This window comes from Rhinatrema bivittatum, chromosome 8 (assembly GCF_901001135.1).
Source record: "Rhinatrema bivittatum chromosome 8, aRhiBiv1.1, whole genome shotgun sequence".
NCBI lineage: Eukaryota > Metazoa > Chordata > Amphibia > Gymnophiona > Rhinatrematidae > Rhinatrema > Rhinatrema bivittatum.
In genome coordinates, this window is record NC_042622.1 from 42,394,297 (window position 1) to 42,422,007 (window position 27,711).

General features: G+C 45.9%; 1 protein-coding gene across 1 annotated transcript; it reads left to right on the plus strand.

Annotated features, from left to right (window-relative positions):
- The first annotated feature begins 3,312 nt into the window (after positions 1-3,312).
- Positions 3,313-25,695, plus strand: SNRPB (small nuclear ribonucleoprotein polypeptides B and B1). The gene is made up of 7 exons (XM_029612521.1): positions 3,313-3,460; positions 3,918-4,069; positions 4,981-5,092; positions 6,170-6,322; positions 13,021-13,162; positions 24,684-24,809; positions 25,491-25,695. Exons 1-7 carry the CDS (start codon positions 3,458-3,460, stop codon positions 25,526-25,528), a joined length of 726 nt encoding a protein of 241 aa, XP_029468381.1. The 5' UTR covers positions 3,313-3,457; the 3' UTR covers positions 25,529-25,695.
- The last annotated feature ends 2,016 nt before the right edge of the window (positions 25,696-27,711 follow it).

Genomic DNA, 27,711 nt, shown 5'->3' on the forward strand with positions numbered 1-27,711 from the left:
ACAAAGTCATCCCTTATTTATGCCAACAGTTTCAGCTTGTTGAACCCTGGCGGATTTTGCATCCAGAGCTTCATGATTATACCCACATAGCTAGAGCCCATTTATCAATGTCCTGTATCGATTACATGCTAATATCATTGGCTTGTTTTTCTAGGGTAGGAAATGCGGAGATCGGTCCTTCAGAATTCTCTGACCATTCAATGGTGTGGGTTGAAGCAAGGATAGAGGGACCTAGAGGGGACCAATGTCAGTGGTGTTTCCCATCTCACCTATCACAGGATAAGGCCTTTCAGACCTACTTAAAACTAAATGGAAAGAATATGAGACACATAATTCCCAGCATACGGACAATCCATCTCTCTTTTGGGAAGCGGGGAAAGCAACCATGAGGGGAGAGATCACATTGTACTTAATTCACCAACATAAGTTAATGAACAGCCAAATAATTGAACTTGGGAAAGCCTTGCAGAAAGCAAAAGTGAAATTAACCACCCAACTAATGCTAATAAATAGCAATATTGCGACCTGCTCTATACATTAAACTGTCATCTGCACCAGAGAACTAAGCAGAGTATGCTTTTTTTCTCCCACAAATTATACAAATTTGGCAATAAAGCAGGCAAATTGCTTGCAAACCTTGTAAGAGCACAAAGAGGTAGTTCTTTCATAGAAGCACTCAAAGACCAAAAAGGAACGAGACAAACAACTATCCCTCTTACCTGCAATATTTTTCGAGAATTCTATGAAAAATTATATACGAATGAATCTCCGTCCTCTGCCTCCAAAACTGAAGAAAATGTTTTTCAAAATCTCTGGTTACCTAAATTGTCACCAGCACAACTTCAAGGGTTGAACAGACCCGTTTTCAACCCAAGAGATCTGGAAGGGTATAGAATATAGTCCCCTCCACAAAGCCCCTGGCCCCGATGGACTGAATGCGGACTTTTACAAACTCCTTAAGAAAGAATTGGGGGAACCACTGAGGGCATTTTTTACTGGGGTGTCCTCAGCTGGTTTTTCTAAAGATGCCAAAACAGCGTATATTACTGTCCTACACAAACGTGGTAAGGACCCTTTGTCCCCTGCATCCCATAGGCCTATCTCGTTACTGAATTTTGATTTAAAACTCTTTACAAAAATTTTAAGCCACCAGACTGAATGCAGTTTTACCCTTTTTGATTTCCAAAAGCCAGGCGGGTTTTGTAAAAGCGAGAACAGCTGGCAAACATATCTTGCGTCTATGGTTAGCCATGTCACATTGCAGAACATCTGGGATCCCAGCTTTAGCGGTGGGATTTGATGCAGAGAAAGCATTCGACCGGGTATCATGGGAGTATCTTTTCTTGGTTTTATGGAGATTTGGATTCGAGGGGGACATATTTCATCAAGTATCATTACATTACCAACAACCTAGTTCTATCATTTTGGCCAACGGTCTTAAGTCCTCTCCTTTTGAACTTCAAAGGAGGGTGAGGCAAGGCTTTCCTCTATTTCCCCTGTTATACATACTTTAATTGGACCCATTGCTTTGTGCCATTGATAAAAATCCAAATATTAAATGGCTACAACTAGGACTAGCCTCCTTTAAGGTAGCTGCTTTTGCAGATGATGTGTAAGTTTTTCTGCAAAACCCGGTTATCTCCTTACCCACATTGCTAGATTTCCAAACACAATTTGGTGAATTCTCCAGGTTAAAGATAAATCCGAAGCTCTGGATGTAATAGGTACCTTATAATAGGTACCTTGTAATAGGTACCACCTGGCCGGGCTCATTTCCCCTGAGATGGGTATAATCTGAAATGAAGTATCTTGGTGTTAAAATATACCCTATATGTACATTGTATAGGTTCTAGTGGTGGAGGGGGGGAGGGAGCATGTAAGAGGAGAACACTAAAAGGTACATTGATATTAGAAAGCTCCAAGATTGTGTGTGCACTGTTCTCTGTTAATTGTTTGAAAAATATATAAATGGTATTAAAAAAAAAATCAAGTACACATACTAGATACACACATTAAAGAATGTCTAATTTTAAATCTGGGTTTCAAGGAAATCAGTCAAATCTTCCTGAAGATTTAACCTTGCAGAAGGAATTGTAGGTTTAGGAAGAAAATAGTAATTATTAATTGATGGCATATTCTCTGAGGTAAAACCCAAAATCTCCGTGAGAAATTTCTTCAACGTGGAATAAGGAATCTCACCCATCACTTTTGGAAAGTTTAAAAACATTAAATTTAAGTATCTTGCATTATTTTCCAAACATTCTATTCTTCTTGCCAAAGCCTCTCTGTCTTTGACTGTTGTAGCCTTGAAGTTTTGGGTCTCAATTTCCTTGAAAATTCCACATTAGAAGTCATTGATAGAGCTATGTTAGGTGCTTCTTTTATAACATCATCTGATATACAATTAGTAATGAAAAGTTACTTTAGAAAATTTCCGGTAAACTATATAAATGCTTCAATCAAAATATACCCCAAATTGGCTTCTACAACTCAAGCATGTCACAGAGGGTTCTAAACCCTCCGTCAAGATACTATTGCATTGGGATTTTCATTCTTATTAAGGTTTCCCTGTAAATGCTTGATAAAAAAGGGGGATGAGTGTTACATTTTTTTTCACCTGAACAATTAAAAGCATTTTTGGAATCTAAAAAAACTGCCACTTCCTCCCCAATAGGCACATAAATAATAATAATGCTGAGTAGTGTGTTATTGCCTTGCTGTGAGAATCCGTTTTGTTTTCCTAAAATTGTCTCTCTTAAATTTCTATTCCCTCCCCCTAGTTTCTATAATTTTATTTTTGTAAAAATGGATAATTATGTTTATATTTACATATTTAGAAATCAATATGTTTCCCCACGTATTTCCATGTGCAAAACTTTGTTTTTGTTAATGTAAAATTGGATAAATAAAAAAAATTTGCAGAGCAGCAATGTGAACACTGGTTGGGATAAAATGTGTCATGCCCTATTTTGTGCTACGCCACCTAAAATTATTCTTGTCTTCCAATTCGTTTGCGTGGAAGATTCGGCCATAGCTCTCATCCTTCCGCTCAGAGAACGTGAGCGCTAAAAATGTTTTCCATTGACTCTAGCACCCTCTGTTGTCACATCAATTATCTATTGGTCAAGTGAACTCCATGGAAGATTTGAGCAGAAACATAGAGAAATTCCCTCCAAAGTCCACCTGACAAGTTCCGATGCCACTCGCTATTACCTCCCTACGGAAACATGTCTGGTGATTATACAACAGCACAGTGTACGAACCCCCAGTGTCTCAGAAAGAGGCCGCAGACATCGTATCCGGAAGCTTTAAGAGTGGAACGCTATTAGACAGAAAACTTCCGGTTCACACACCTTCACTTCCGGCATAAATAGCCGCCGACCGGAGCTCGCTCCGCAGCGGAATTTTTGTTGTTTGGTAGAATCGGCCGGCGAGTCGAGCCATCCGAACCGCAGCCATGGTGAGGAGTGTTTCGCTGGTGTCGCAGAGCGGCAGCGGGGCTATGGAATCCGCTATTTCTGTGGCAGCGCGAGGAAGGGGCCCCGCAAACCGACGGGACCCTGCGAGAGGGGAGAGACGGTGCGGGAGAGTTTCAGGACGCAAAAATGAGGGCCGGTTCTCGGGCTCTGCTCGGAATACTACTCTGTCCTCCTTGGTTGAGACTTTTTTTTTTTCTTTTTGCGGCCTAAGCTGCTGAGCACCGGTTTATTGTCGGAGTCAATTTGCGGGCCCCGACACTGCAGGCTCTTTGGAGTGTGAGGTAGAAGAGCTGGGAGGTGCTGGCCGGTCTTGGGGGGGGGGGGCTTGTTGGAGGCTGCGGTGAAATGTTGTGAGTTGGGAAGAGATGCTAATGCTTTGGGAGAGGCCAGAACGTGCTCATTGTTTCTTATTATGAAGGGTATTTCGTTTGTTCCCAGACGGTGGGGAAGAGTAGTAAGATGCTCCAGCACATCGACTATCGGATGCGATGCATCCTGCAGGACGGCCGGATCTTCATCGGGACCTTCAAAGCCTTCGACAAACACATGAACCTCATCTTGTGCGATTGTGATGAGTTCAGGAAGATCAAGTGAGGTTTTTTTTTTTTTTGTGGGGCTGGGAAAGGTTAAATGACGTGATAAGGTGTAGCATATTGATACAAGGCAAAGCTCTAACCTTGATTGTGCAATGCTTGCACTTTAGTGCGTTTGTGTACTGGAGTCTGTACACTGATGTGCCTTTAAAATCCACACTTTAAAATATCAGTAGAACCTATCTTTTCATTGCCTACATGTGAAATCAATTGCAAGCATTTTTACAGGTGCCTAACAGATTATAGCAAATTGCTGTAAAAGCAAAATACTAAAGAACTTCTATTCTTTTTAAGTGTAGAATACATGTTTTACTAATGTAATTCAAAAAGGTCAATCTCTTGATTTTCTTTTTATTGTTCTATAAACTCTAAATTCTATTCAATCGAAAAGTGAGTAATTTAAAAAAATCTACTTTCTGGAGAATGCTAGGTATTTGTAACCAGAACTGGCCACTGTTGGAAATAAGATGCTGGGCTCCATGGACACTTGTCTGACCTAGCATGGGTCATTTACTTATATAAACTGGTATGAAGCTACCTCAATTATCTGTATACAAAAATAAATATTTAAAAGCCTTTGAGTGGGGTACAATATGAAACATACAGGTGGTAAAAAGGAAGGAAAGGTAATGCAATGTCTTATGTTTTTATATATATTTATTTCAGCAAGTGTTCTTAGCTGTTATCTATATACAAGAACACTTAATATTTTTCTATTATTCATTAAGTCATTGTCTAGTACTATCTGATATGAAGTTTGGCAACTCTGTTGTACTGGTTTTCTCCATGCTCAGTTTTTATCTTTAGTTTGCCCATGGTTTTAGATTCTGACTTTTCTTGTGGGGAAGGGGTGTTTTTTTGGAATGCACTTGATAAACATACTGCAAAACAATCACTTTTAATCTAAGGCCCAAGAATTCAAAACAGCCAGAGCGTGAAGAGAAAAGAGTTCTGGGCTTGGTGCTGCTCAGGGGAGAGAACCTGGTTTCCATGACTGTTGAGGGACCACCTCCCAAAGACGTAAGTGCTGGTGGTGGGATTGGTTAGTGCTGTATTATGTTTATAGATATAGAAATAAAGGTTAACAAACAAGCTATTGGACTAACTTTGAGAGCTAGGCTGTCAAGCCAGTAAAGTTACAGCACGGTTAAATTGGGTTGAACTGCATAAGATTAAGACCCTTCAACTGTTTTGCTCCCAAGATCTGAAATGAGGTTCCTTTACTGATCTGCCAGGAACCAAACTACCTTTCTGGGGGCAAAAAAAGCCAAGGTATGGCTATTCAACTAGACCTTTCCCCTGCTGGCTCATTAGGATAAGGGTCCCCCCCCCCCCCCATTCATTAGATTTCAGAGTTAACTACATTTAACATGTTATACCTGTCTAAAATTTAACTTCTGTAATCTGCTTTGAGACCAAACTTGGCAAAAACAGAATATTAAATGATCGTAAATAAACTTATGCCTATTTTATCTTTATATGCCAGATAGTCGCAGATCAGTAAAGGAATTGAAGGGAGCTTAACAGAGGGGACACAGTAAAATGTCATAGTTCTGAAGGGGCTATGTCTGATTTTGTATTTGGGAGAGAATTTGGCATAAGAAGTGTCATGGGTGAAGAGGTTCCTGCATATTGGAGATGGTGCACGGGATCTTTAAATCCACTAGTAAATATAAAGGAAACATTGTTTTGGTATAGCCTGAGTGTGTGCACTGCTGTTTAGTGATGTTAGTTTTTCACATTTTATATACAGTTTGTTTTTGCTTTTACAGTTAAAATTGGCAGGTACTCATAGTTAGCCAGTAGTATGACTGAATTTTAATTATCAGAGTACAGTTCAAGCATTATTATTTATCAAATTATGCTGGGATTTCAGCCTAAATACTTAGTGGGCAGGGTTTCTTCCTGTTCTGGCATTTTGAGTAAATGGACAGAAAGATCTTAAGAATATCTCTACAGTATCAAAGGTGGAAGTGGAACATGGTGTGTGGGGTTTTTTTTTTAAAGCTTGAAATAAATCATATTTTCCTGCTGTTTTTCATCTATCAGTTATTCATAGGAGTGAAACATATGTAAAATGTTTGCATTTGTGTGTAGACTGGTATTGCTCGGGTGCCATTGGCTGGAGCTGCAGGAGGACCTGGAGTTGGTAGGGCAGCTGGGAGAGGAGTACCTGCTGGTACACCAATGCCACAGGCCCCAGCAGGTCTGGCTGGCCCAGTCAGAGGAATTGGAGGACCATCCCAACAGGTGAGTAGTTGCCTTTGACTTGTTCATGAGTGTGAGAAAATGGTCTAGCTTGTGTTGTATGTTGCTTCCCAAGACAATGCTATGATCTGAAGTAGTTCTGAGAGCATAGTGTAGTGCTTCCTTTTTGTGCTCTGGCAATGGCATAATTCTCTGGCCATCCTAACCAGTGATTGTGACCTCCAGTCTTCTGCTAGCAAACTGACTAGAAGACTGCATGGTTGTCTTGTGTGTGTGTGTGTGTGTGTGTGTGTGTGTGTGTGTATCCAAAACTTCTGAGGTATCTGCAGGGAGATGGCTTTAGGAATAAGCATGTTCTATGGGAATGTGCAAGTCTTCATCCTCCTGTAGTAAACCTGCTCCTGGTTTGAATGATCTTTCTGATACAGGTGAAAAGGTGACCTAATTTTCTATCTAGATGAGAGGAGAGATTGTTGGAAAAACACACTGAATATTACAAGAACAAGTGTGATTTTTAAAGAAGTACTGCTGTTACTCAGAGCTGGGGATGAGTTAAGACCTTTTCTGTTTATATCTGAGATTTCCTAGTGTGTAGCCAGATGGACTCAGGACCATTGAGTTATGTGCTTTTCTGCTAGCAGATGGAAGACTGAGTCAGATTTCAAAGCTGACGTCACCCTAGATATACCCCTGCAGAAACCTCAGCTCTCTTCAGTATCTCTCAGTCTCCTAGCAGATGCGGACACTATCCCACACACTACAGTGTTAAGAAAATTACAGCAAGAAGACAAAATTACCTTAAAGAAGATCGAGCCCTGCTCTCCTGTGGTGATACCTAAGGGTCCCTTCCCCAGTCGAGAATTCCTGAGGTGACCTCTGATATCCCTCAGCTGTTCCTTGGTCCAGTAGCCGGTTCCTGGCATGGATTTAGCCCCCAGAGTGGCTGAAAGGCAGCAAGTGCAGAACAGAGCATGGCGGTGAAGGTAATTCCCTCTCCCCCTGCAGCTGGAGACCGTCCGGCACACGATCGGTAAGCAGAAATCTTTAAATTCAGGTCTCTGGTCTCAAACTTGGATTGCCGTACCGATTCCTTCTTCTGGTGAATTTAAAAAAAAAAAAAAAAAAAAAAAAAGAGGAGCACAGATCAGATTGAGCAGCCTTGTTTGCACTAGGCCCCGATACAATGCAAGGGTCCACACATGGAGACCCTTGAGGGGTACCATCTTACGCTCGGGGGGGTCATCAGCGCCATCTTCCCTTCTCGACTGGCAGGATGCGCAGGGCAGGCCAGGCGGCTGCTGCGCCTAACTTGCGCACGTCCAATACAGAGTGCACAACTGAGTGCATCCGTGTGCATAACTGCACACATACACATAGAGACAATGGCACCAGTGCCCAAGAAGGCACTCTCTTTACACAGCCTGAACTGGAGTCCTGCCTGTGTCAGCATTGTGAAGAAGCCCGGGGGGAAACCAAAACCTGGTCTCCTACTGTCGGGGGGGGGGGGGGAGGAAATGGATCTGGAACTACTACTGACAATAGCTCCCTGGATCTCTGTGTCTCCAAGATGGCTTCTCCACAAGAGGGCACCTCTGAGGGCCCCTACTCAGACTCCCCCTGGGATTAACATGGACCCAAGGACCTTCTCCTGGTTAGAATTTTTCTAAGGGCTGCAAGCCTTCGTTCAGACGCTATCAGCCTCGGCTGCGCTCCGGGCTCAACCACTGCTGGAAGCACAAGATCCTCCCAGCCCTACTTGAATGCCTCAAGACATGTCTCGCCTAACCAAGAACTTCCCTGACAGGGACCCAGATACCTCAGATGGTGACTCCCTGGAAGGAGAAATCCCTCTAGGATTGGAACCATACCGAACCATGCTTCGCTTCTTCCACAAGGATGAATTGCCAGCCCTTGTTTCCCAGACTCTGAAGATGCTGGGTATTCCAGGCACAGATCCTATGGTGGAAGCAAAGAACCACCCCATCTTGTTTTCCCTTCGTAAAGCCTCATGCTACTTCCCAATGATGGAAGCCATCCAGGAACTGATTGACCTGGAGTGGGATGCCCCGGAGGCCAGCTTCAAAGGGGGTCTGGCCTTGGAAACTCTAACTTCTAGAATCAGTGACCAAGGAACACCTGCGTTTCCCGAAAGTGGACACTATGGTCTGTACTGTCTCAAAACAAACTATTCCTGTTGAGGGAGGGGCTGCATTGAAGGTTACTCGGGATAATGTGTATAACTGCACTGGTGACTTCCTGCTTGCTCCTCTCAAGAGAGGCAAAAACACGAACGTATACCGGTGAGACGATAGAACCTGCTGCAGCCTTCATGACAGATGCAAGCTCAGACCTGGTGCATAGCCTCTAGTGGCAGCCAGAAGACAACTATGGTTTTGGAATTGGTCCACTGATGTGACATCTAAAGTGAATCTCACAAGAATGCCCTTTAAAAGATCTCTCTTGTTAGGAAGTGAATTGGAGAAGTTAACCAGCAAATGGGCAAATCCCCAATGCCTTGGCTACCCGGAAGGTAGGAGTAAAAGATCTCAGCGTTCCTCCCCCAGAAGAATCAAGGGCAGAGGCTCGCAACGCTTTAGACCCTACAGGAACTCTCTCAGTTCGAGCCCTTTCGGAACCAACAGACCAAGAGAGGAGCAGGCTCCAGCTGTGCTCCACAATGAGAATGGGCCAACCCAGCCACAGGAAGAGGAGATGGGGGTTGACTTGCCCTCGTCTAGCAAAGATGGGTTGCAATCATGTTGGACAAATGGGTACTAAACATCATTCAAGAAGGTTACTCTCTGGAGTTCTGCAGCATTCCTTAAGACAAATTTATCACCCTGCCACTCCCACACCAAGAGGCTGGCAGTGGAAGCCACTCTGACAAGACTTCTCAGTCTGAAGGCAATAACTCCAGTTCCCATGCCTTAAAATACAGAGCACTATTCCATCTATTTTATTGTTCCTAAGAAGGATGGATCATTCCAACCCATCTTCGATCTCAAGAACATCAATTGCGGATACTATACTTCTGCATGGAGACTCTTCACTTCGTCATAATGGCAGTACAACCAGGAGAGTTTCTAACCTCCCTGGACCTCTCCAAAGCCTACCTTCACATTCCAGTCCATCGGGATCACCAGCGTTTTCTACACTTTGCGATACTGGGTCACCATTACCCTGTTCCGAGCACTACCTTTCAGCCTAGCAGCTGCCCCCAGAACATTCTCCAAAATCATGGTGGTTGTGGAGGCAACGCTGAGGAAGGAAGGGATCTTGGTACACACTTACCTGGATGACTGGCTGATCAGGGCAAAGTTTTTGGAAGAGAGCCAGCAAATGACCAGCAGAGTCAAGAGCCTACTGCAGGAACTCGGTTGGCTCATGAACACGGTGAACAGCAATCTGCAGCCCTCTCAATCCCTAGAGTACCTGAAGGCCTGTTTCTACACCAAACAGAACAGTCTTCCTCCCTCCCCCGAGGAGAAGGAAACTGATGGAACAATTACGACGATGACAATGCATGCCCCAAGGTATGGGACTATCTTCAAGGCATCAACCCTGGAGGTTGTCCTGTGGGCAAAGGCCCACATGCGACTGCTCCAGCACTCCTTTCTGTGACAATGGAACCCACTGTCCCAGGACTACTCAATTTGCCTCCAATTACCAGCAGAGGTACGGTTTCAGCTCCAGTGGTGGCTACAGGAAGACTACCTAAGCAGAGGAGTAAGCCTATCCCCACAGAACTGGATCTTGCTCACCAGATGTGAGCCTGAGAGGGTAGAGAGCACACTATCAGGAGCTGATGGCCCAGGGACAATGCAACAAAGAGGCGGAATGGAACATAAACCGCCTGGTAGCTCGAGCAGTCAAACTATTATGCCTGCAATTCAGCCACAGACCCAGAGGCAAAGCCATTTGAGTAATGTCAGACAACACTACAACGGTGGCTTACATCAACCACCAGAGAGGAACCAGCAGGTGTCTCTGGAGATAGACCCTCTCATTGCATAGGTGGAGTTAAACCTACAAGGGATCTCTGCCTCCCATATCACAGGAAAAAGACAATGTCTCAGCAGACTTCTTCAGCAGAGAGCCTAGACCCAGGGGAATGGATGCTGTCGCCCACAGCCTTCAACTGATAGTAAACTGCTGGGGCCTCCTAGCCATGGATCTACTGGCCACCCATCTCTGTGCCCAAGTCCTAGGTTCTTCAGCTGCAGACGAGAGCCACACTCCCAAGGGATCAACGGTCTCATCCAGACTTGGCCAGAGGAAGACTTACTGTATGCCTTCCTCCCCCATGGCCGCTACTGGGCAGGGTCATCCGCAAGATAGAACATCACAGGGGACTAGTTCTGCTAGTGGCCCCGGATTGGCCAAGACTACCATGGTACACAGACATGCAAAGACTCCTTGTGGGGAACCCTCTATGCCTACCTCCACACAGGGACCTTCTCAGACAGGGCCCAATTCTTCCCGAAGAGCCATCTCTATTCTCTTACGGTCTGCCCCTTGAGAGGACTCGCATGAAGTGCGGTTACTCAAAGGCCGTGATTTGACACCCTACGCCGCACCCGCAAGTTCTCCACATCCCTGTCATACATACAGATCTGGAGAGTATTTGAAACCTGATGCGAGGACTGCAGGATACTCCCGCAGACGGCCAAGATCCCCATGATGCTGGAGTTCCTACAGGATGGTATGAAGGGGTTGTCACTCAACTCCCTCAAGGTCCAAGTAGCCACACTGTCCTGCTTCAGAGCTGAAGTGGACAGTTTCCGGCTATCAACTCATCCAGATTTGTCCCGCTTTCTGAAAGGAATTAAACAGCTCTAGCCATCCCTATGGAATCTGTCTAGTATTAGACTTCCTAACAGGGGCTTCCTTCAGACCAATGCACGGTCTGTCACTACGCCTCTTAACATTGAAGATGGTATTCCTGGTGGCAATATGTTCAGTTCGTCACATCTCTGAACTACAGACACTATCCTGTCAGGAACCCTTCCTTAGGTTCACTCCTGGAACCATACAGCTGCGCACTGTCCCCTCCTTCCTACCGAAAGTGGTCTCCGATTTTCATTTGAACTAGGCCATCTCCGGATGAACTTAGACTCAGACTCACGCCTTCTTTGCCATCTAAATGTCGGCAGAGTCCTGGGGTGATACTTGGAAAGATCGGAAACTGGTGTGTGAAATGGATCACTTGTTCGTTCTTCACAGCGGGAAGAAGCAAGGAGAAGCGGCCTCGCGGGCAACCATAGCCCGCTGGATCAAAGAAGTAATAGATAGGAAAGCCCTTACCACTTCAGGTTAAGGCTCATTCTACGAGGGCACAGGCAGTTTCTTGGGCAGAAACCAAGCTGCTGTCGCCCGCCGAGATGTCAGGTGGCAACGAGGTCCTCCATACACACCTCCATGTTCTACCGCCTGGATGTTCAGGCCCGAGAAGACTCAGCCTTTGCAAGGGCAGTACTAACTGGGCCATGGGCAGCCTCCCGCCCTGTTCGGGAGTAGCTTTTGTACATCCCACTGGTCCTGAGTCCATCTGGCTATGCTCTAGGAAATGGAGAAATTACTTACCTGAACTTCGTTTTTCCTTAGTGTAGACAGATGGACTCGGCATCCCGCCCACAGCTGCCCCAGAGAAGGAGAACCTTGGAAAGCGAACCTCGAGACTAAGCAAATACGAGTAAGCCGCGGCCTACCCCATTTCAAGACACCCACAGTTTGTCCGGTGTCTGTGTTAATTGGTTGGGTGCACTGGAGGTCTCCAGTTTTGAAATCAGTTGAACCAGTTCAATCAAGTTTTTTTTGTTTAATCCAGTTAATTAAGCAAGATATATCCACAGTGTCTTTTCGAAGAGAATACTGAAGAGCTGAGGTTACTGCAGTAGTATATCTAGAATGACGTTAGCTTTGAAATCTGTCTCCCATCTGCTAGCAGAAGAGCACATAACCCACTGGTCCTGAGTTCATCTGTCTACACTAAGGAAAATGAAATTATCCGGTAAGTAACTTCTCCATTTAAACTTCTCCCAGTTCTCTAGGTATAGTGTTGTGTATCCACAGTGGTGGTGGGATTTTAGTTTGAATCACCTCGTGCCTGTCATTCCTGCATTCACTATTTTATCGGAGTTTTCAGCTCTGTCCTCAAGTATCCCTTAGCCATTCAGGTTTTCGGATTAGTCCTAATATGCATGAGAGTTGCATGTACTACCCCACTTTATATAAATGTGTCATTTTCATATTAATTGTGGATATTCTGAAAACATGACTGGCTGGGGGTATTCAGACAGTTGAAAAACCCTGATTTTTATATAGATTGCTTAAAAGTAATGGTATCTTAGCAGTTTGGATATATAGTGATTGTGATGAATGGTAATTGCTGTTCATTAATACTCAGTATAAGGGTCTTTGAGCTACAACCCAGTCTAGTTTTCAGGTTGTTCAGAATAAATAATGCAGGGTGCATATTTACATTCAGTGGAGGTGGTGTATGCATATTCTTATTTATTGTGACGCTTGACTTGCCACTCTAGCACTGCCTGGTAATGGAAGGACGTCATAAAACAGCGCATGTCTTTTATAGCAAGAATGGTTAGGCAAAGTTGGATTTTGTTCTGATTGCAATCTGGCTTCATAGCCGAGTTTTAACCCTTTGTGTCTGGAAAGTAACCCTCCTGATAAAGCATCTCCCACTGGGCCTGAATCTGCTTTCTTCCTCCTTCCTCTGCCAGGTGATGACGCCCCAAGGGCGTGGAGCAGTTTCTGCAGCAGCAGCTGCAGCCACTGCCAGCATTGCTGGAGCACCCACCCAGTATGCACCAAGTGGTAGAGGGGGACCACCCCCTCCTATGGGGCGAGGGGCTCTACCGCCAGGTAAGGAATCAGCTTCCCTTATGGGGAAATGTGTCCATGAACCTGGGGTGGCCAGATATGGTGCTTTTAACTGGATCACTGATGAACAAATGCTTTCTGAATCTAAAGAACTGATTATAAGCAGGATTACACTGAGGTCCAGGATAAGTACATGTGTGTGTGTTTTTTTTTTTTTTTGTTTTTTTTTTTTAAACCAGCTGGCCTGGATTTTTGGGGAGAGGATGAGTGTCCAAAGCTTCTGAAGGCAAGCTTTAGCTTATTCCAGGGGTAGGCATCTCCAGTTCTTGGGTGCCTCAGACAAGTCTGGCTTTTAGAATAGCTGCAATGAATATGCATGATGCATTTGCACAGTGGAGGTAGTACATTTTTATGTGGATATCCTGAAAACCAGACCTATCTATGGCACTTGAGGACCAGAGTTTGCTACCTCTGGTCTATGGAATGGAAGTCATCTCTGATACAAACCAGTTTACAACAGACTCTATCCTACAAGGGTTTGACAACAATGAATCCTATATCCTTGAATTAATTGATCTAACAGCAGTCTTTGACGCAGTTGACCATTCCCTACTAAGCCATCAACTGAGAAAAATAGGAATAGACTGAAATGTTAACAAATGGTTCTCTTCCTTCCTAGAAAATAGAACTTTCCAATCAATTCTGGCGTCCCACAAGGCTCAGCTCTCTTGGCCACTCTATTCAACATGTATTTGCTACCTCTGTACGCTACTAGAAAAATCTAGAAATCAACTTCTTCCTTTATGCAGATGAAATTCAATTCTACATTCCCTTTGACAAAACACTTGAATATTTTAAGCGCCAAATCTTGCTTTATGACACTTACCCAGTGATACAAGAACACTTAGATTTTGTAGAAAGTATAATTTTTTTATTGATCAAACAAGCAGTGGACAAGGTCTTGTACTGTGAGGTCCCTTGGTTGGGTCACCAGTCAGTCATGTTTATCCTTCTCAGGTTCTTGACTTCTTAGGAGCATGCTTTGATACCCAAGTGGGCAGAGTCTTCCTAATGGAGGAATGAATCACCAAGTTGCAGACTCGAGTCCAACACCTTTTGGCAGCTTCATTCCCCAGAGTTTGGGACTATTTGCAGGTCCTGGGCTCCATGGCATTTACTCTGGGGTTGGTCCCGTGGGCATTTGCTCATATGAGGCCCTTACAGAAAGCATTGCTATCTCTTTGGGATCCGATGCCTGAGGAGTTCCAGATGGCCTTAACCGCTCAGTCTGCCAGGTCCAGTCTTGGCTGGTGGCTTGTCTGAAAACACCTGAGGCATGGGGTGGTCCTCTAGGTGCCTCAGTGGGTGATAGTGACCACAGACACCAGCCTTTCAGGATGTGGGGGCTGTGTGCCAGTTCGTCAGTCCAGGGCCAATGGTCGGTGGAAGAGGCACAGTGATCCATCAGTTGCCTAGAGACTAGACTGGTACATCTAGCATTAGAGTTTTCTTCCACTCTTGCACAACTGAGCAGTCAGGGTTCTGTCTGACAATGCGACGGCAGTAGCCTATATCAATTGTCAGGGAGGAGCAAAGAATCATCTGGTGGTTCTGGAAATGGAGATGCTCATGGCCTGGGAGGAACAACATCTAACCTTGCTGGCAGCATCACATATTGCAAGGACTGACAATGTGCAAGCAGATTTTCTGAACCACCAATGACTAGACCCCAGGGAGTGGGAGCTGTCCTTAGAAGCACCCCCATCTCCTGCAGATGGGGTGCGCCTCATCTGGATTTGATGGCAACTTGAACAAATGCCAAGGCACCAAGTTTCTTCACTTGCAGGAAAGAACATGGAGCAGAAGGGGTCGATGCCCTAGTGCTCCCTTGGCTGCACAAAGTTCTGCTTTTCCACCATGGCCTCTGATAGGCAAACTCCTAAGGAGAGTAGAAGTTCTCAGGGAAGGTAATCCTCGGAGACTTTGATTCGCTGATCTAGTCAACCTTGCAGTAGACTGACCTCTACGACTGAGTCATCTTCCAAACCTACTGTGTCAAGGCCCTATATTTTTCGACCAGGCGGCTTTTTTGTCTAGAGACCTGGATTTTGGAAGGAAGCAGTTAGTGGGGATATCCAGAGGATATTACCACCCTGCTTTGAGCCTGGAAGTCTTGGTGTCGTGAGCAGGAAATCCTTCCTCGCCCAGTCCTGTGGCCCAGATTCTAGCTTTCTTGCAGAAAGGCTTCAGCAAAGGATTCTTTTTTTTTTTTTGAAAGTTTGTGACATTGTTTCGAGTCTTAGGTCAGTGTGGAGAGTGTTTCATTAGGGGGGGTTCCTGCTATGGAGAAAGTTGTGGTGGGTTAGTTTTAGGGAGGGGGTTGCGAGAAGTCCAGTATTTGTGGGTTTTGGAAGTGAAGTGCAACATTCATCCATTCTGTTTTGTTATTGTATAACGCTTTGTGGATGAGGGATAAGGTTTTGTATTATATTCTGTAGGGGACGGTAACCAATGTAGCTCTTTGAGAATTGGGGCAATGTGGTCAGACCTTTTGCTGCTGGCGAGTGATCTGGCTGCTGTGTTTTGTAGGAGTTGAGGTGGCTTAAGGGTGGAAGCTGGTAGACCTAGGAGTATTGCGTTGCAATAGTCTAGTTTGGAGAACAGGAGGGCTTGTAACACCATTCTGTAGTCCTGGAGGTGTAGGAGAGGCTTAATCTTTTTTTGGACTTGGAGTTTGTAGAATCGGTGTCTAGTGTGATTCCTAGATCTTTTGCAGTGAGGGTAATTTCTTTGTTATGCAGTTAGTGAGTTGGTGGTCAGGTATGGGTGAAGTTTTGTTGCAAATGTAGAGTATCTCAGTTTTGTTGAGGGTGAGGACTATTTGTGTTAGTAGTTGTTGGATTGCTTTGAGGTGGGTGTTCCAGAGTTTTAGGGTAATAGCCATGTTATCTTTTATTGGGAGGAGAATTTGGACATCATCAGCATATATGTAGTATGATAGTCCAAGTCCAGATAGGAGTTTGCATAGTGGTAGGAAGTAGATATTGAAGAGGGTGGATGATAATGTGGAAGGGGAATTTCTCTGGCTTTTGTGTTCTGACTATGTATGATCTGTTAGGTAGGCATGATGTGAACCAGCTGATGGTGTTGCATAGTCCAATTTCTCTTAGTCTGTTCAGGAGGATGTTGTGGTTTACGGTATCAAAGGCTGCAGATATATCTGAGTATATATCTTTGGCTGTTGTCTAGGCCTTTGAGGACTGTCAGAGGGATAGTAGAAGGGTTTCTGTGCTGAGGGTGCTCCTGAATCCGTGTTGCGCTGGGAAAAGTGTTTTGTGGTTTTCTAGATGGTCTGAGAGTTGTTGGGTTTTTTTTTCTAGTGTGTTGGCTTTGTAGGGAAGGTTGGATTATGGGTCTGAAGTTGGTGATGTCTGATCAAGTTGGGGTTTTTTGATTGTTGGTTTAATAGCGCATTTGAGTTTGTCTGGGAAGATGTCCTCATTTAAAGAAAGATTGATTATGTCAGCGATTGGCCTGGCGATGATGTTGGAGACTAGTTTTAGTGTTATTGGAAGGGCATCAATTGGGTGTGATGCAGGGTTCATTTTTCGGATGATGTGTTCAACTTCAGTGGAGGCTGTGCTCTCAATGTGACCATCTGGTATCGGGTTTGCTTGGAGAGGTTGCAGTCTCTTCATCCATGGTTGGGCTTTTTGTGATAAGTTTGAGGATTTTGTCTCAGAAGATGGCAAAATTGTCACATGTGATCACTTGATTGCCTGGAGATGGATGGGTTTTGTCAGGTTGTGTAAGGTCTTTGATGTATGTGAAAAGTTCTCTGGGGTTAAATTGGTAGTTGTGTCTTTTTTTTGCATATAAATCTTTTTTGGCTTTGTCAATGTCAGTTTTGTATTTATCGTTTAATTGATCAGTTGGGTTCTTTCTCCATTTTTTTTCTCAGTTGATCATAGGATTTTTTTGATCTTCTAGAGTCCTTGGGTGTATCATGGGGCTTTGTACTTGGAAGTTGGTTTAATTTTCTGGATGACTGGGCATTTGTCTTCTGCTATATCTGAGGTGATGGTGAGCCAGGAGTTCAAGGCGGAGTTGGTGTCAAGTCTTGTTTAAGGATTTTAAATTGTTTGGTAGGACTTTGATTAATTCGTTACTGGAGCAGGGTTTGAATTAGATGCGTTTGACTGAGGGTGGTTCTTTGAGCTCAGCTTCGTCATTTATGAATATGAGATCTATAGTATGACCTGATCTTTGGGTTGGGGATTTTACTATTTGTTTGAGTCCGAAGGCTGTCAAGGTGTCAAGTAGGAGTTGGCATGCGGTGGAGAAGGGGGGGGGGGGGGGGGGGTTGTCAACGTAGGTTGAAGTCTCCTATAATTATGGCTGGGGTGTTCATATTGATGTGATGGGTTGTGTTCTAGGAGCAAAAATATGCAAAAAAAGAGCTAATAATTTTCCATTCAATTAATCATCAAAAAACAAGGAAAAAAGAAAAACCAAAATTTTTTATCACAAAATTGTGCTCAAAAATTTTTTGTAGAAAAATTTTTTGAGCACAATTTTGTGATAAAACATTTTTTGGTTTTTCTTTTTTCCTTGTTTTTTGATGATTGTGTTCTAGGAGACCAGGAGGGGCATAGAATAGTATGATTTGTAGGTGCTTTGATTTGTAGAGGGCGATTTTTGAGGGGGGGTGCTGACATTGTAGAATCTGAATTTGTATTTCTTTAGGGCTAGAAATAGGAGACCGCCTTTTTTTTTTTTTTTGGGCAGTGAATGGATGTCATAGCACATTGGGTAGTTTAATTAGGGCTATGTCTGATTCTTTTAGCCAGGATTCTGTTACACAGCAGATTTCTGGGCAGTGGTTGATGAGAATGTCGTGGAGGATTGGAAGTGTGTGGAGTTTTTGTTTTTTTTACAACGGATTGGGCATTGATTAGAATTAGTGTTATGAGTGAGGGCTGTTGTGTGAGTTGGGAAAGGTGGATATTGTGAGGAGTCTTTGGGGTCTATACACGATAAGCATTGTTTCTTTTTTTTTTGTGTGGCTGTTATAGGGTAGAACAGGTATCTTCTTAGGTGGTTCCATTGTGGGTGCTGGAGGAGAGGTGATTGGTTAGGGGATTAGAGAATGTGGAGGAGTTGGATGCTGCCTGAAGATAGGTCAAGAGGTTCTTTGTCTTCTAGGTCTCGCTTTCGTGGGGGTCAAAGATTTCATGCACCCCAGGCGTCCACTACCTCCTTTCTTCAGAATTCTGGCAGGCAGCAGTCTTGGTCTCAGTCCTTTTGTGGGCGGTGCTTCGGCAGGCCCAGTAACTCCCAGTCATCGCAGGGAGGTAAGCCCCCACAATGATGTACGGCCGGTCCATTCCTCTGATCCGGTTGTAGGGGGCATGCTGTCCCTCTTTTACAAGGAATGGACCAAAGTCACATCAGACCAATGGGTCCTTTCTGTGATAAAATACTGCTATGCTTTAGATTTTGCATGCCGCCCTAGTCACCAATTCCTAGTCTCCCCATGTGGTTATGCGGCAAAACGTCGAGTGGTGTAAGACATTGCAGCACCTTCACTACCTCTGCGCAATTACGCCGGTTCCTCCTGCGGAGCTATGGCAGGGCTGCTACTCCATTTACTTCATGGTGCCAAAAAAGGAGGGTACCTTCCAGCCCATTCTCGACTTAAAAGCAGGTCAACAGGTGTCTTCGGCTTCCGCATGGAGACATTGCGGTCCGTCATTCGCCAGGGGGAGTTTCTAGCGTAGCTAGATCTGATTGAGGCGTACTTGCACATCAGTGTCTGGGCTGCTCACCAGAAGTTTCTGTGAATTTTAAATCATCCAACCCCCCCCCCCATATCCTGGGACAGCATTATCAGTTTCAGGCTCTGCCTTTTGGCTTAGCCACGGCGCCCAGGACCTTCCCCAAGATGGTGGCTGGTGGCAGCGCAGTTGCGGAGAGAAGGATTCTTAGTACATCTGTACTTGGGCAATTGGCTGATTTGTGCAAAGTCTGAGTCTCTTTGCCATGCGGCGGTTCACAGAGTGCTTCAACTACTATGATTGCTCGGATGGGTGGTCAACTTTGCCAAGAGCCGTCTAGTACCCTCTGTCATTGGAGTTCCTGGGGGTGCTATTCGACAAGTTTCAGGGGAAAGTGTTCCTGACAGCAGAACGCATTCTCAAGCTCAATGGTCAAGTCAAAGTCTTGTTATCCAAATACCCTCTGCGAGTTTGGGATTACGTGACGGTCCTAGGCTCAATGACATCTACTTTGGAACTGGTTCCATGAGCCTTTGCTCATATGCGTCCTTTACAGTCAGCATTGCTTTCCTGGTAGAACCCAGTTTCTGAACAATTTTATCTACCTCTGACAGACGCAGTGCGGTCCAGTCTGGATTGGTGGCTACGCTCTGACAACTTGAGCCGTGGTGTCCCTTTAGTGGTTCCCGATTGGACAGCGGTTACCACGGATGAGTCTTTCCGGTTGGGGGAGGGGGCAGTTTTTTCTGCGGCAGTTTGTGCAGGGTCAGTGGTCCCTAGAGGAGTCTGAGTGGTCCGTCAATCGGAGACCAGAGCAGTGTGGTTCACATTACAAGCCTTCTTTCTGCTCCTCCAGGGGAAGTCCTGTAAAGATACTGTCCGATAATGCGACCACAGTGGCTTAAATCGATCACAAAGGAGGGCCAAAAGCTGACCAGTGGCGTTGGAAGCTCACAAAATCAGTTGGGCAGAGAAGAACCTGGTAAGCAGTGGTGTCTCTCATAGCAGGGTTTGACAACGTCCACGTGGATTTTCTCAGTTGCCACCGGTTCGATCCAGGGGTGTGGGAGTTAGCCCACGAAGCCTTTCAATTCCTCTGCAATACATGGGGCACACCCTGCATGGATCTGATGGCAACATTCAAGAATGCCAAGGCGCTGCGCTTCTTCAGTCACTGCAGGGAGAAGGGGGTGGAAGGCGTAGATGCCATAGTTCTTCCCTGGCTGACAAACGTTCTGCTACACATATTTCTGCCTTGGCCACTAATCAGCAAGTTGATCAGGTGAATAGAAAGGTGCCTGGCAGATGTGATCCTAGTAGCTCCAGAGTGGCCAAGTCCTTGGTTTGCAGATCTGGTCAATCTCCCGAACCTGTTACATCAAGATCCTGTCTGTTTCGACAAGGTCAAACACTTTTGTCTAGTGGCATGGCTTTTGAGAGGCATAGTCTGAAAATTAAGGGTTATTCTGACACAGTAGTGTCTACACTTTTGAGATCTCATAAAACGTCCATTTCCCTGTCTTATGGCTGGGTATGGAAAGTCTTCGAATCTTGGTGCATACAGCGCGAGATTGTTCCTACCCAGGCGTCATTGGCGGATATTTTGTATTTTCTGCAAGCTGGTCTAGCTAAGGGCTTATCGTGTAGTTCCTTGCGTGTAGGTGGCAGCCCTTGGGTGTTTACGTGATACTATACAGGGGATAACATTGGCAGCACATCTGGATGTGTCTCTATTCCTTCGGGGAGCAAAACGCACATCCGCCGGTAAGATACCCTTGTCCTTCTTGGAACCTAAACTTAGTCCTCACAGCTTTGTGTATGACACCCTTTGAGCCTTTGAGAGGCACCGTTGAAAGACCTCACGCTAAAGGTGGTGTTCTTAGTGGCTATTTCTTCTGCTCGTAGGGTGTCTGAGTGGCAGGCGTTATCCTGCAGAGAGCCCTTCTTAAGGATTTCAGATTCGGGAGTTTCTTTGTGACCGGTTCCTTTGGTTCTCCCAAAGGTAGTCTCCTCCTTGCATTTGAATCAATCAGTGGAGCTCCCGTCCTTTTCAGAGCTGGACCGATCGGATCCTCTATCTAAGGACTTAAAGAAGTTAGATGTTAGCAGGATTTTGCTGCGTTATCTGGAAGTTAAAAACCGTTTTCGTGTCTTGGATCATCTTTTTGTGCTCTGGAGTGGTCCAAAGCGAAGTAATATGGCTTCTAAGACCACAATAGCTCGATGGTTGAAAGAGGCTATAAGTTCTGCATGCTTACTGCGCAGAAGACCTTTACTGTTTGGACTTCGGGCTCATTCTACTCGTTTGCAGGCGACTTCTTGGGCGGAATGCCAACATTTCCCCATAAGAGATTTACAGAGCGGCTACATGGAAGTCTTTACATACCATTGCAAGGCATTACAGGCTGGATGTCCAGGCCCCAGGTTCTGGAGGATTTGGAGAGGGTGTGCTGAGAGCGGGCCTCTCCAGATCCCATCCCAGGTAAGAAAAGCTCTGGTACATCCCAGGACTCTGGACTGATCCGGGTACATACAGGGAAAGGAAAATTGGTTCTTACCTGAATTTTCGTTCCTGTAGTACCACAGATCAGTCCAGAGTCCCGCTCACTTGGCACATAGAGGTAATAGAGTCCGCTAATTCAGCATTTGTTTACTTCGGGTCTGCAGATCAATTCAGTTCATTTTCTATGGGTTCTGTTCCCATTTGGGGTAAGTGATCCAGTTCAGTTACATGTTAATTGTAGATAATTTGGTTTTGAACCATTCTGCTTGGATACTGAGTAATACTGATGGACTGTGGGTGGCACCTTAGGATATAGGACAGTCTGTCAAAACGTCTGTCTCCATCTGCTGAAGGGGAGGCAAAACCCATGAGTCTGGACTGATCAGTGGTACTACTGGAATGAAAACTAGCAGTTAACCAATTTTAGTATTTTTAAGCTTACGCTACTGCAACTTGCTGTTAGGCCTACTCTCAGGACTTTTAAAATCCCTTCAGTTATTACAAAATGCCTCTGACACTTGCTAGGGACAAGGAAATTTGACCACAACACCCCCTTGCTGATGGCACTATATTGGCTTCCTGTATAATACAGAATTCATTATAAAGTATTAACTCTAATCTTTAATATCATCAACACTTACCTGTGCTTAACTGCAGTGACACCTGAACCATACACACCTAAGATCACAAAACAAAGGACTTCTAAAGGTGCCTGCAACATTGAAAACACACCTAACCCAAATAAGACCTTGTTTTCAATAGCAGGGCCCAAGCTGTGGAACTCTCTTCCAGAATCTTTACATCTGATAGTGTTAAACGTAAACTGAAAACATGGCTCTCTAGAAATGCATATGATTTAGCATAAACTATCTTCTAATGTGGATTTTGTTCAAGAAGTTCTATAACTTTTTTTTTCAGTACATACCCAGATTAGTCCAGACAAGTGGGTTTATGCATCCTTACCAGCAGATGGAGGCAGAGAACAAAATTTTGGGACACTGCTACATATCAGAGAGTGCCAGCTGCAGTCCCTCAGTATTTCTGTCTCCAGCAGATGGTAGAGGTGCAAAAACCTGCATTCCTGACTGAGATGGCAGTTGCACAGCTCCTTTAGGTCGCAGTTGCGAAAGGCTTCCCATGCTGGGGAGCTCCCCCTCTGCTGGGCTTCAGAGGATTGTGCTCTGGAACAGCCTTCTCTCTCTGGGGGAGGATTTCTCCCCAGAATTTGTCCTGCTACTCCACAGGGTCTTCCTGGCTAGAATGGGAGTGGGAGTCTAGAGCCAGGTTGCAACACTTCATTTCTCCCAAGACAGAGGATGTCTTCAGCAGGTGTTTTTGGGGGAGCTCTTGAAGTGCCCTGGGTTGTGCTGGGCCAGTGTGAGTGAACTCTCCAGGGACATGGATGAGTCGGATGAGATGCCAGATACGGTGTCTCCTCAGGGGGTAGATCCAGACGGAGAGCCTGAGGAAGGTCAGCTGCTGGATCTGGATTTGCATAAGGAAGATCTAGATCTCATTGAATCCGTTTTGGAGGGGGATGACCCTCGCGTGGTTGTTTTTAAGAGAATTGCAGCCTCTCATTCCTCAAGTGTTGGAGGAATTGGGGTTAAACTGACTCAGGAGTCTGATAATGAGGTGTCAATCTGGTCCTGGTTGGACTGCGGGGCCCACCTATAGCCTTTTGCCTAAGAAGATACAGAAGCTGATCAGCCGGGAATGGGATTCACCGGCAGCAGGCTTAAACGTGGGTAGGGCCATGGCAAAGCTCTACCCTTGGGTGGAAGAGCATTTGGAGCGTTTAAAGACTCCTAATGTAGATGCGGCAGTCTTGGCGGTGACCATGATTCTAGTGGCAGGTTCGGTTGCGCTTAAGGATGTGCACGATGACAAGTTGGAGATCAATTGAAGCACTTGTTCAAGGTGTCTGCCTTAAGCCTTCGAGTCCCAGTGTGTGCCAGTATAATGCAGCAAGCCTGTTTGTGCTGGATTCAGAAGTCACAGGAGCCTAGCGGGGACATTCAGCCCCGTTCAGGCGACTTGGCTGAAGCTGGTTTGGCTGATGCATTGCTCAGTTTGGGGCATACCTCCACCAGGAGCACTCTCTCAGCAGTGACGGCGCATCGGCTTCTTTGATTGCACAGTTGGTCAGCGGATTTGTCGTCCAAGGCCCAGCTGTGTAATCTCCCCTTTAAGGGAAAGTTGTTTGTTTTGGGGAGGAGCTGGATTAAGTCCCTCGAGGAATCTGAGGTAAACAGGTTGCTCAAGGATAAGAGTTCTAAGAAGGTATTTCCACCCCTGATCCCAGTTTTGGAATTCAAGGAGGTTTTGTCCCAGAAGAGGGGCTGCAAACTCTGTCAAAGCAGTCGTCGGCCCTTTCGGGGCACTGGCAGATCCTCCAGAGGCGCCTCCGGTCAAGGATGTGAAGGCAGTTAAGGCCGCACAATGAAGCCAGGTCCCTCCACGCCTCACTGGAAAGCTGTAGGGGGCAGGTTGTCCCACTCTTACGAGGAGTGGACCAAGGTCACTGCAGACTGGTGGGTCTTAGAGGTCGTAAAACAGGGTTTATGCCTTAGAATTTTTGCACCCAGTCAAAGACCATTCTGGAGTCCCACTGTTCTCACAGCAAAAGGGCAGCAGTGGAGCAGAGTCTGTAAAGGTTGTTAAGCTTAGAGGCCATTGCTCTGGTTCCAGTGAGCAAACAGGGACAGGGGAGGTACTCATTTATTTCGTGGTGCCAAGTAGGGCACTTTCTGTCCCATTTTGGATTTACAAAAGGTAAATGTTGCCTTGCATTTCCAGATAGACACTAAATACTATAATAGCCAGTGTGCATCAGGTGCCTCTTGTTGCCACATGGCTTAAAAAAAAAATTGTATTTCCTCTTGAATAAGCAATTAGCAGGACTTTGGTTTGTCAGTTCAGGGGTTTCCAAACCTAGGTTAGGTTTTTGTCCAGTTTGCCCTAAAGAAGGTTAATACTGAGGGACTGCAGGTGGCACTCAGTTATGTAGCAGTGTCCCAAAGTTTTGTTCTGTCTCCATCTGTTGGTAGGGATGCATAAACCCACTTGTCTAGACTGATCTGGGGTATTACAGGAATGAAAATTGGCAGGCAAGAACCAATTTTTCTTTTTTTTTTTTTAATCACAACTAAGAACAATTGTAGCTTAATACAGCTCCTTGTCTCTGCACCTGTTTCAAATAACTTGTTTCTGCCATGTTTGCATGCATCTTCTCATGTGCATTGTATGGCATTTTCCCCACTAATGCTCTGATTTTCTTAAGGAATGATGGGTCCACCTCCTGGCATGAGGCCACCAATGGGTCCACCGATGGGAATGCCCCCAGGCAGAGGTGCACCAATGGGAATGCCGCCTCCAGGCATGAGGCCACCTCCCCCTGGCATGAGAGGTAAATGGGGGGGGCCCCTGAGGAAGCAGTGTGAATACTGAATTAGAATGGTAAACTAGCGTGGTGGTGATGTGGGGTGGGAACTTCCTATCGCTGGTGCTAGCAGGCACTCTTACTGGCCCTAAGGGATTTCTTTGAGGCAAGTCACTCAGTGCTGTATTCCTTTCTGCTTTGGAAGCTACACTGCCTCCTCATCATGCTTAAACTCAAGTTATGGGGCTGATCAGATCTGGCATAACGTTTTTGTTAGTAGGTAAACTGCTCAGCTCTTTCTTTCAGTCTAAATGCTTTGTGCTTAAAGTGAATCTCACCTGTTTATGATGAACTTTTGATAATGGAGAGGTTTTCCCAGGCCACCTTAGAAAAGCATATTTTCTGCTTGTGCTGCCACAATTGCAGCCTTTACAGAAATGTCAAATTTCCATACTGCTAAAACTTCTAAGACTGAATTTGGTGAAGAGCAAAAAATATAATGGCATTTGCGTGGGCTTAATACTCTTCTTCCATAGTAAAATCTTTTCGTTAACTCCTGGAGCTGGAATGAATGTGAGGCCATGAACGATGCCTTGAAAATACTCAGCTTGCAGCCCTAGCACCAGGAGTATTCATTTTGTTTGTAAAGTTCATCTAAGCTAATGATATTGTAGTGAAACAATCTTAAGCTATCTTTCTTCCTTGCAGGTCCACCACCTCCTGGTATGCGGCCGCCCAGACCCTAAAGCTGTTTGCTCTGTTTACTCCTAGAAATATTATTGTGCTCCCAAATGGGAGAATGTGGCTCTCCCAAGTGAGCTGGATGGAGCCCTTCAGTTGTCTTGTATGTGTATATTTTTTATTTGGTGCCTGTATACATTTACAGTTTTTAATAAATTTTTTTGAAAATGTAGTCCATACTGTGTAAACATGGAAAAAGGAGTGTACCTGTTTTCTTTGACAAGTGTTAGCTTTGTCTTCAGCTAGACTCCAGTAAAGGAAAATTAGTTTCTTACCTGATAATTTTCGTTCCTGTAGTACCAAGGATCAGTCCAGGACACCTGGGTTGTGACTCCGCACCAGTAGATGGAGACAGACTAAAACTTGTGGGCGGAGCCATATATGCCCCTGTGTCAGTCACAGCCCCTCAGTCATACGGAATGTCAAAGTAGAACACAACCAGAGCCACTAAAACGAGCTAGAAACCACTAATAGAACGGGGAAAAACACCTCTCCTGGAAACAGACTCTCCAACCGAGAGAGCTAAACAAGCGGAACCGAGGAATTCAGAACAAAGAGCGGACTCTCCATTACTTCAGCGCAGCACTGCGGGCGGGATCCTGGACTGATCCTTGGTACTACAGGAACGAAAATTATCAGGTAAGAAACTAATTTTCCTTTCCCTGTACGTACCAGGATCAGTCCAGGACACCTGGGATGTACCAGAGCAACCTACTGAGGGTGGGAAGCAGAGAGTCCCGCTCGGAGTACCCTCTCTCCAAAACCCCCGGAATCGGTAGCCCGGACATCCAACCGGTAACGCCGGATAAAGGTATGCAACGACTTCCAGGTGGCCGCCCTACAAATCTCTCGAGGCGACACCTGAGAAGCTTCCGCCCAAGACGCTGCCTGAGATCGAGTCGAGGGAGCCCGCAGCCCCACGGGAAGAGCTTTTCCCCGCACCAAGTACGCCGAACCAATGGTCTCCTTGAGCCAACTGGCGATCGTTGTGCGTGACGCTGCGGCTCCTTTCTTTGGTCCAGAGAACAGGACAAACAGATGATCTGTGACCCGAAACGGATTAGTGACCTCCAGATATCGGAGAAGGGATCCCCGCACGTCAAGCTTCCGTAACTCCCTCGCTTCTGGAACAGAGGACTCTCCGCACGCAAAAGCGGGCAACTCCACTGATTGATTCACGTGAAACGACGAGACCACTTTCGGTAGAAAGGAAGGAATCGTCCGTAAGGAAACCCCCGAATCGGAGATACGCAAGAAAGGTTCGTTACAGGACAGGGCCTGTAACTCGGAAACACGCCGTGCCGAGGCAATCGCCACCAAGAATGCCATTTTTAAAGTGAGATCCTTAAGAGTTGCGCGTTTCAAGGGCTCAAACGGCGCCGTGCATAGAGCGGAGAGAACCCAATTGAGGTTCCAAGCCGGACAAGGAAGACGTAACGGGGGGCGAAGGTGCTGAGCACCCCGAAGGAAATGAGAAATATCCGGGTGAAGCGCCAGAGACGTACCACGGACCTTACCTCGCAAACACCCAAGCGCCGCCACTTGGACCCGTAGGGAACTGCACGCCAGACCTTTGGCCAGACCTGCCTGGAGGAACGCCAGAATGTCAGAGACGGAAGCCGAAGTGGGGTCCACCCCACGCTGCACGCACCAGTTCTCAAAGACCACCCAGACACGTACATAAGCCAGAGACGTCGACTGCTTCCTGGAACGCAGTAGCGTGGCCACCACCGCATCTGAATAACCTCTGCTCTTCAGTCGATTCCTCTCAAAAAGCCATGCTGCGAGACAGAAATGATCCGCATCCTCCAAACAGACGGGGCCCTGATGGAGCAAGGCCGCCATTCCCTGGAGCCAAAGGGGTGCCGCTACTGCCAGTTGTACGAGGTCTGCGAACCACGGCCGGCGCGGCCACTCCGGTGCCACCAAGATCACATTGGCCGGATGCAACTCTATGCGCCGCAGGATCTTGCCGATCATCGGCCACGGGGGAAACACGTAGAGCAGCACATCCGTCGGCCAGGGAAGCACCAACGCATCGACGCCTTCTGCCCCCCGCTCTCGACGTCGACTGTAAAATCGCGGGGCCTTCGCGGTATGTCACGTGGCCAAGAGATCCATGTGGGGCACCCCCCACGTTTTGCAAACGAGCAGAAATGCTTCGTCACCCAACTCCCACTCTCCGGGA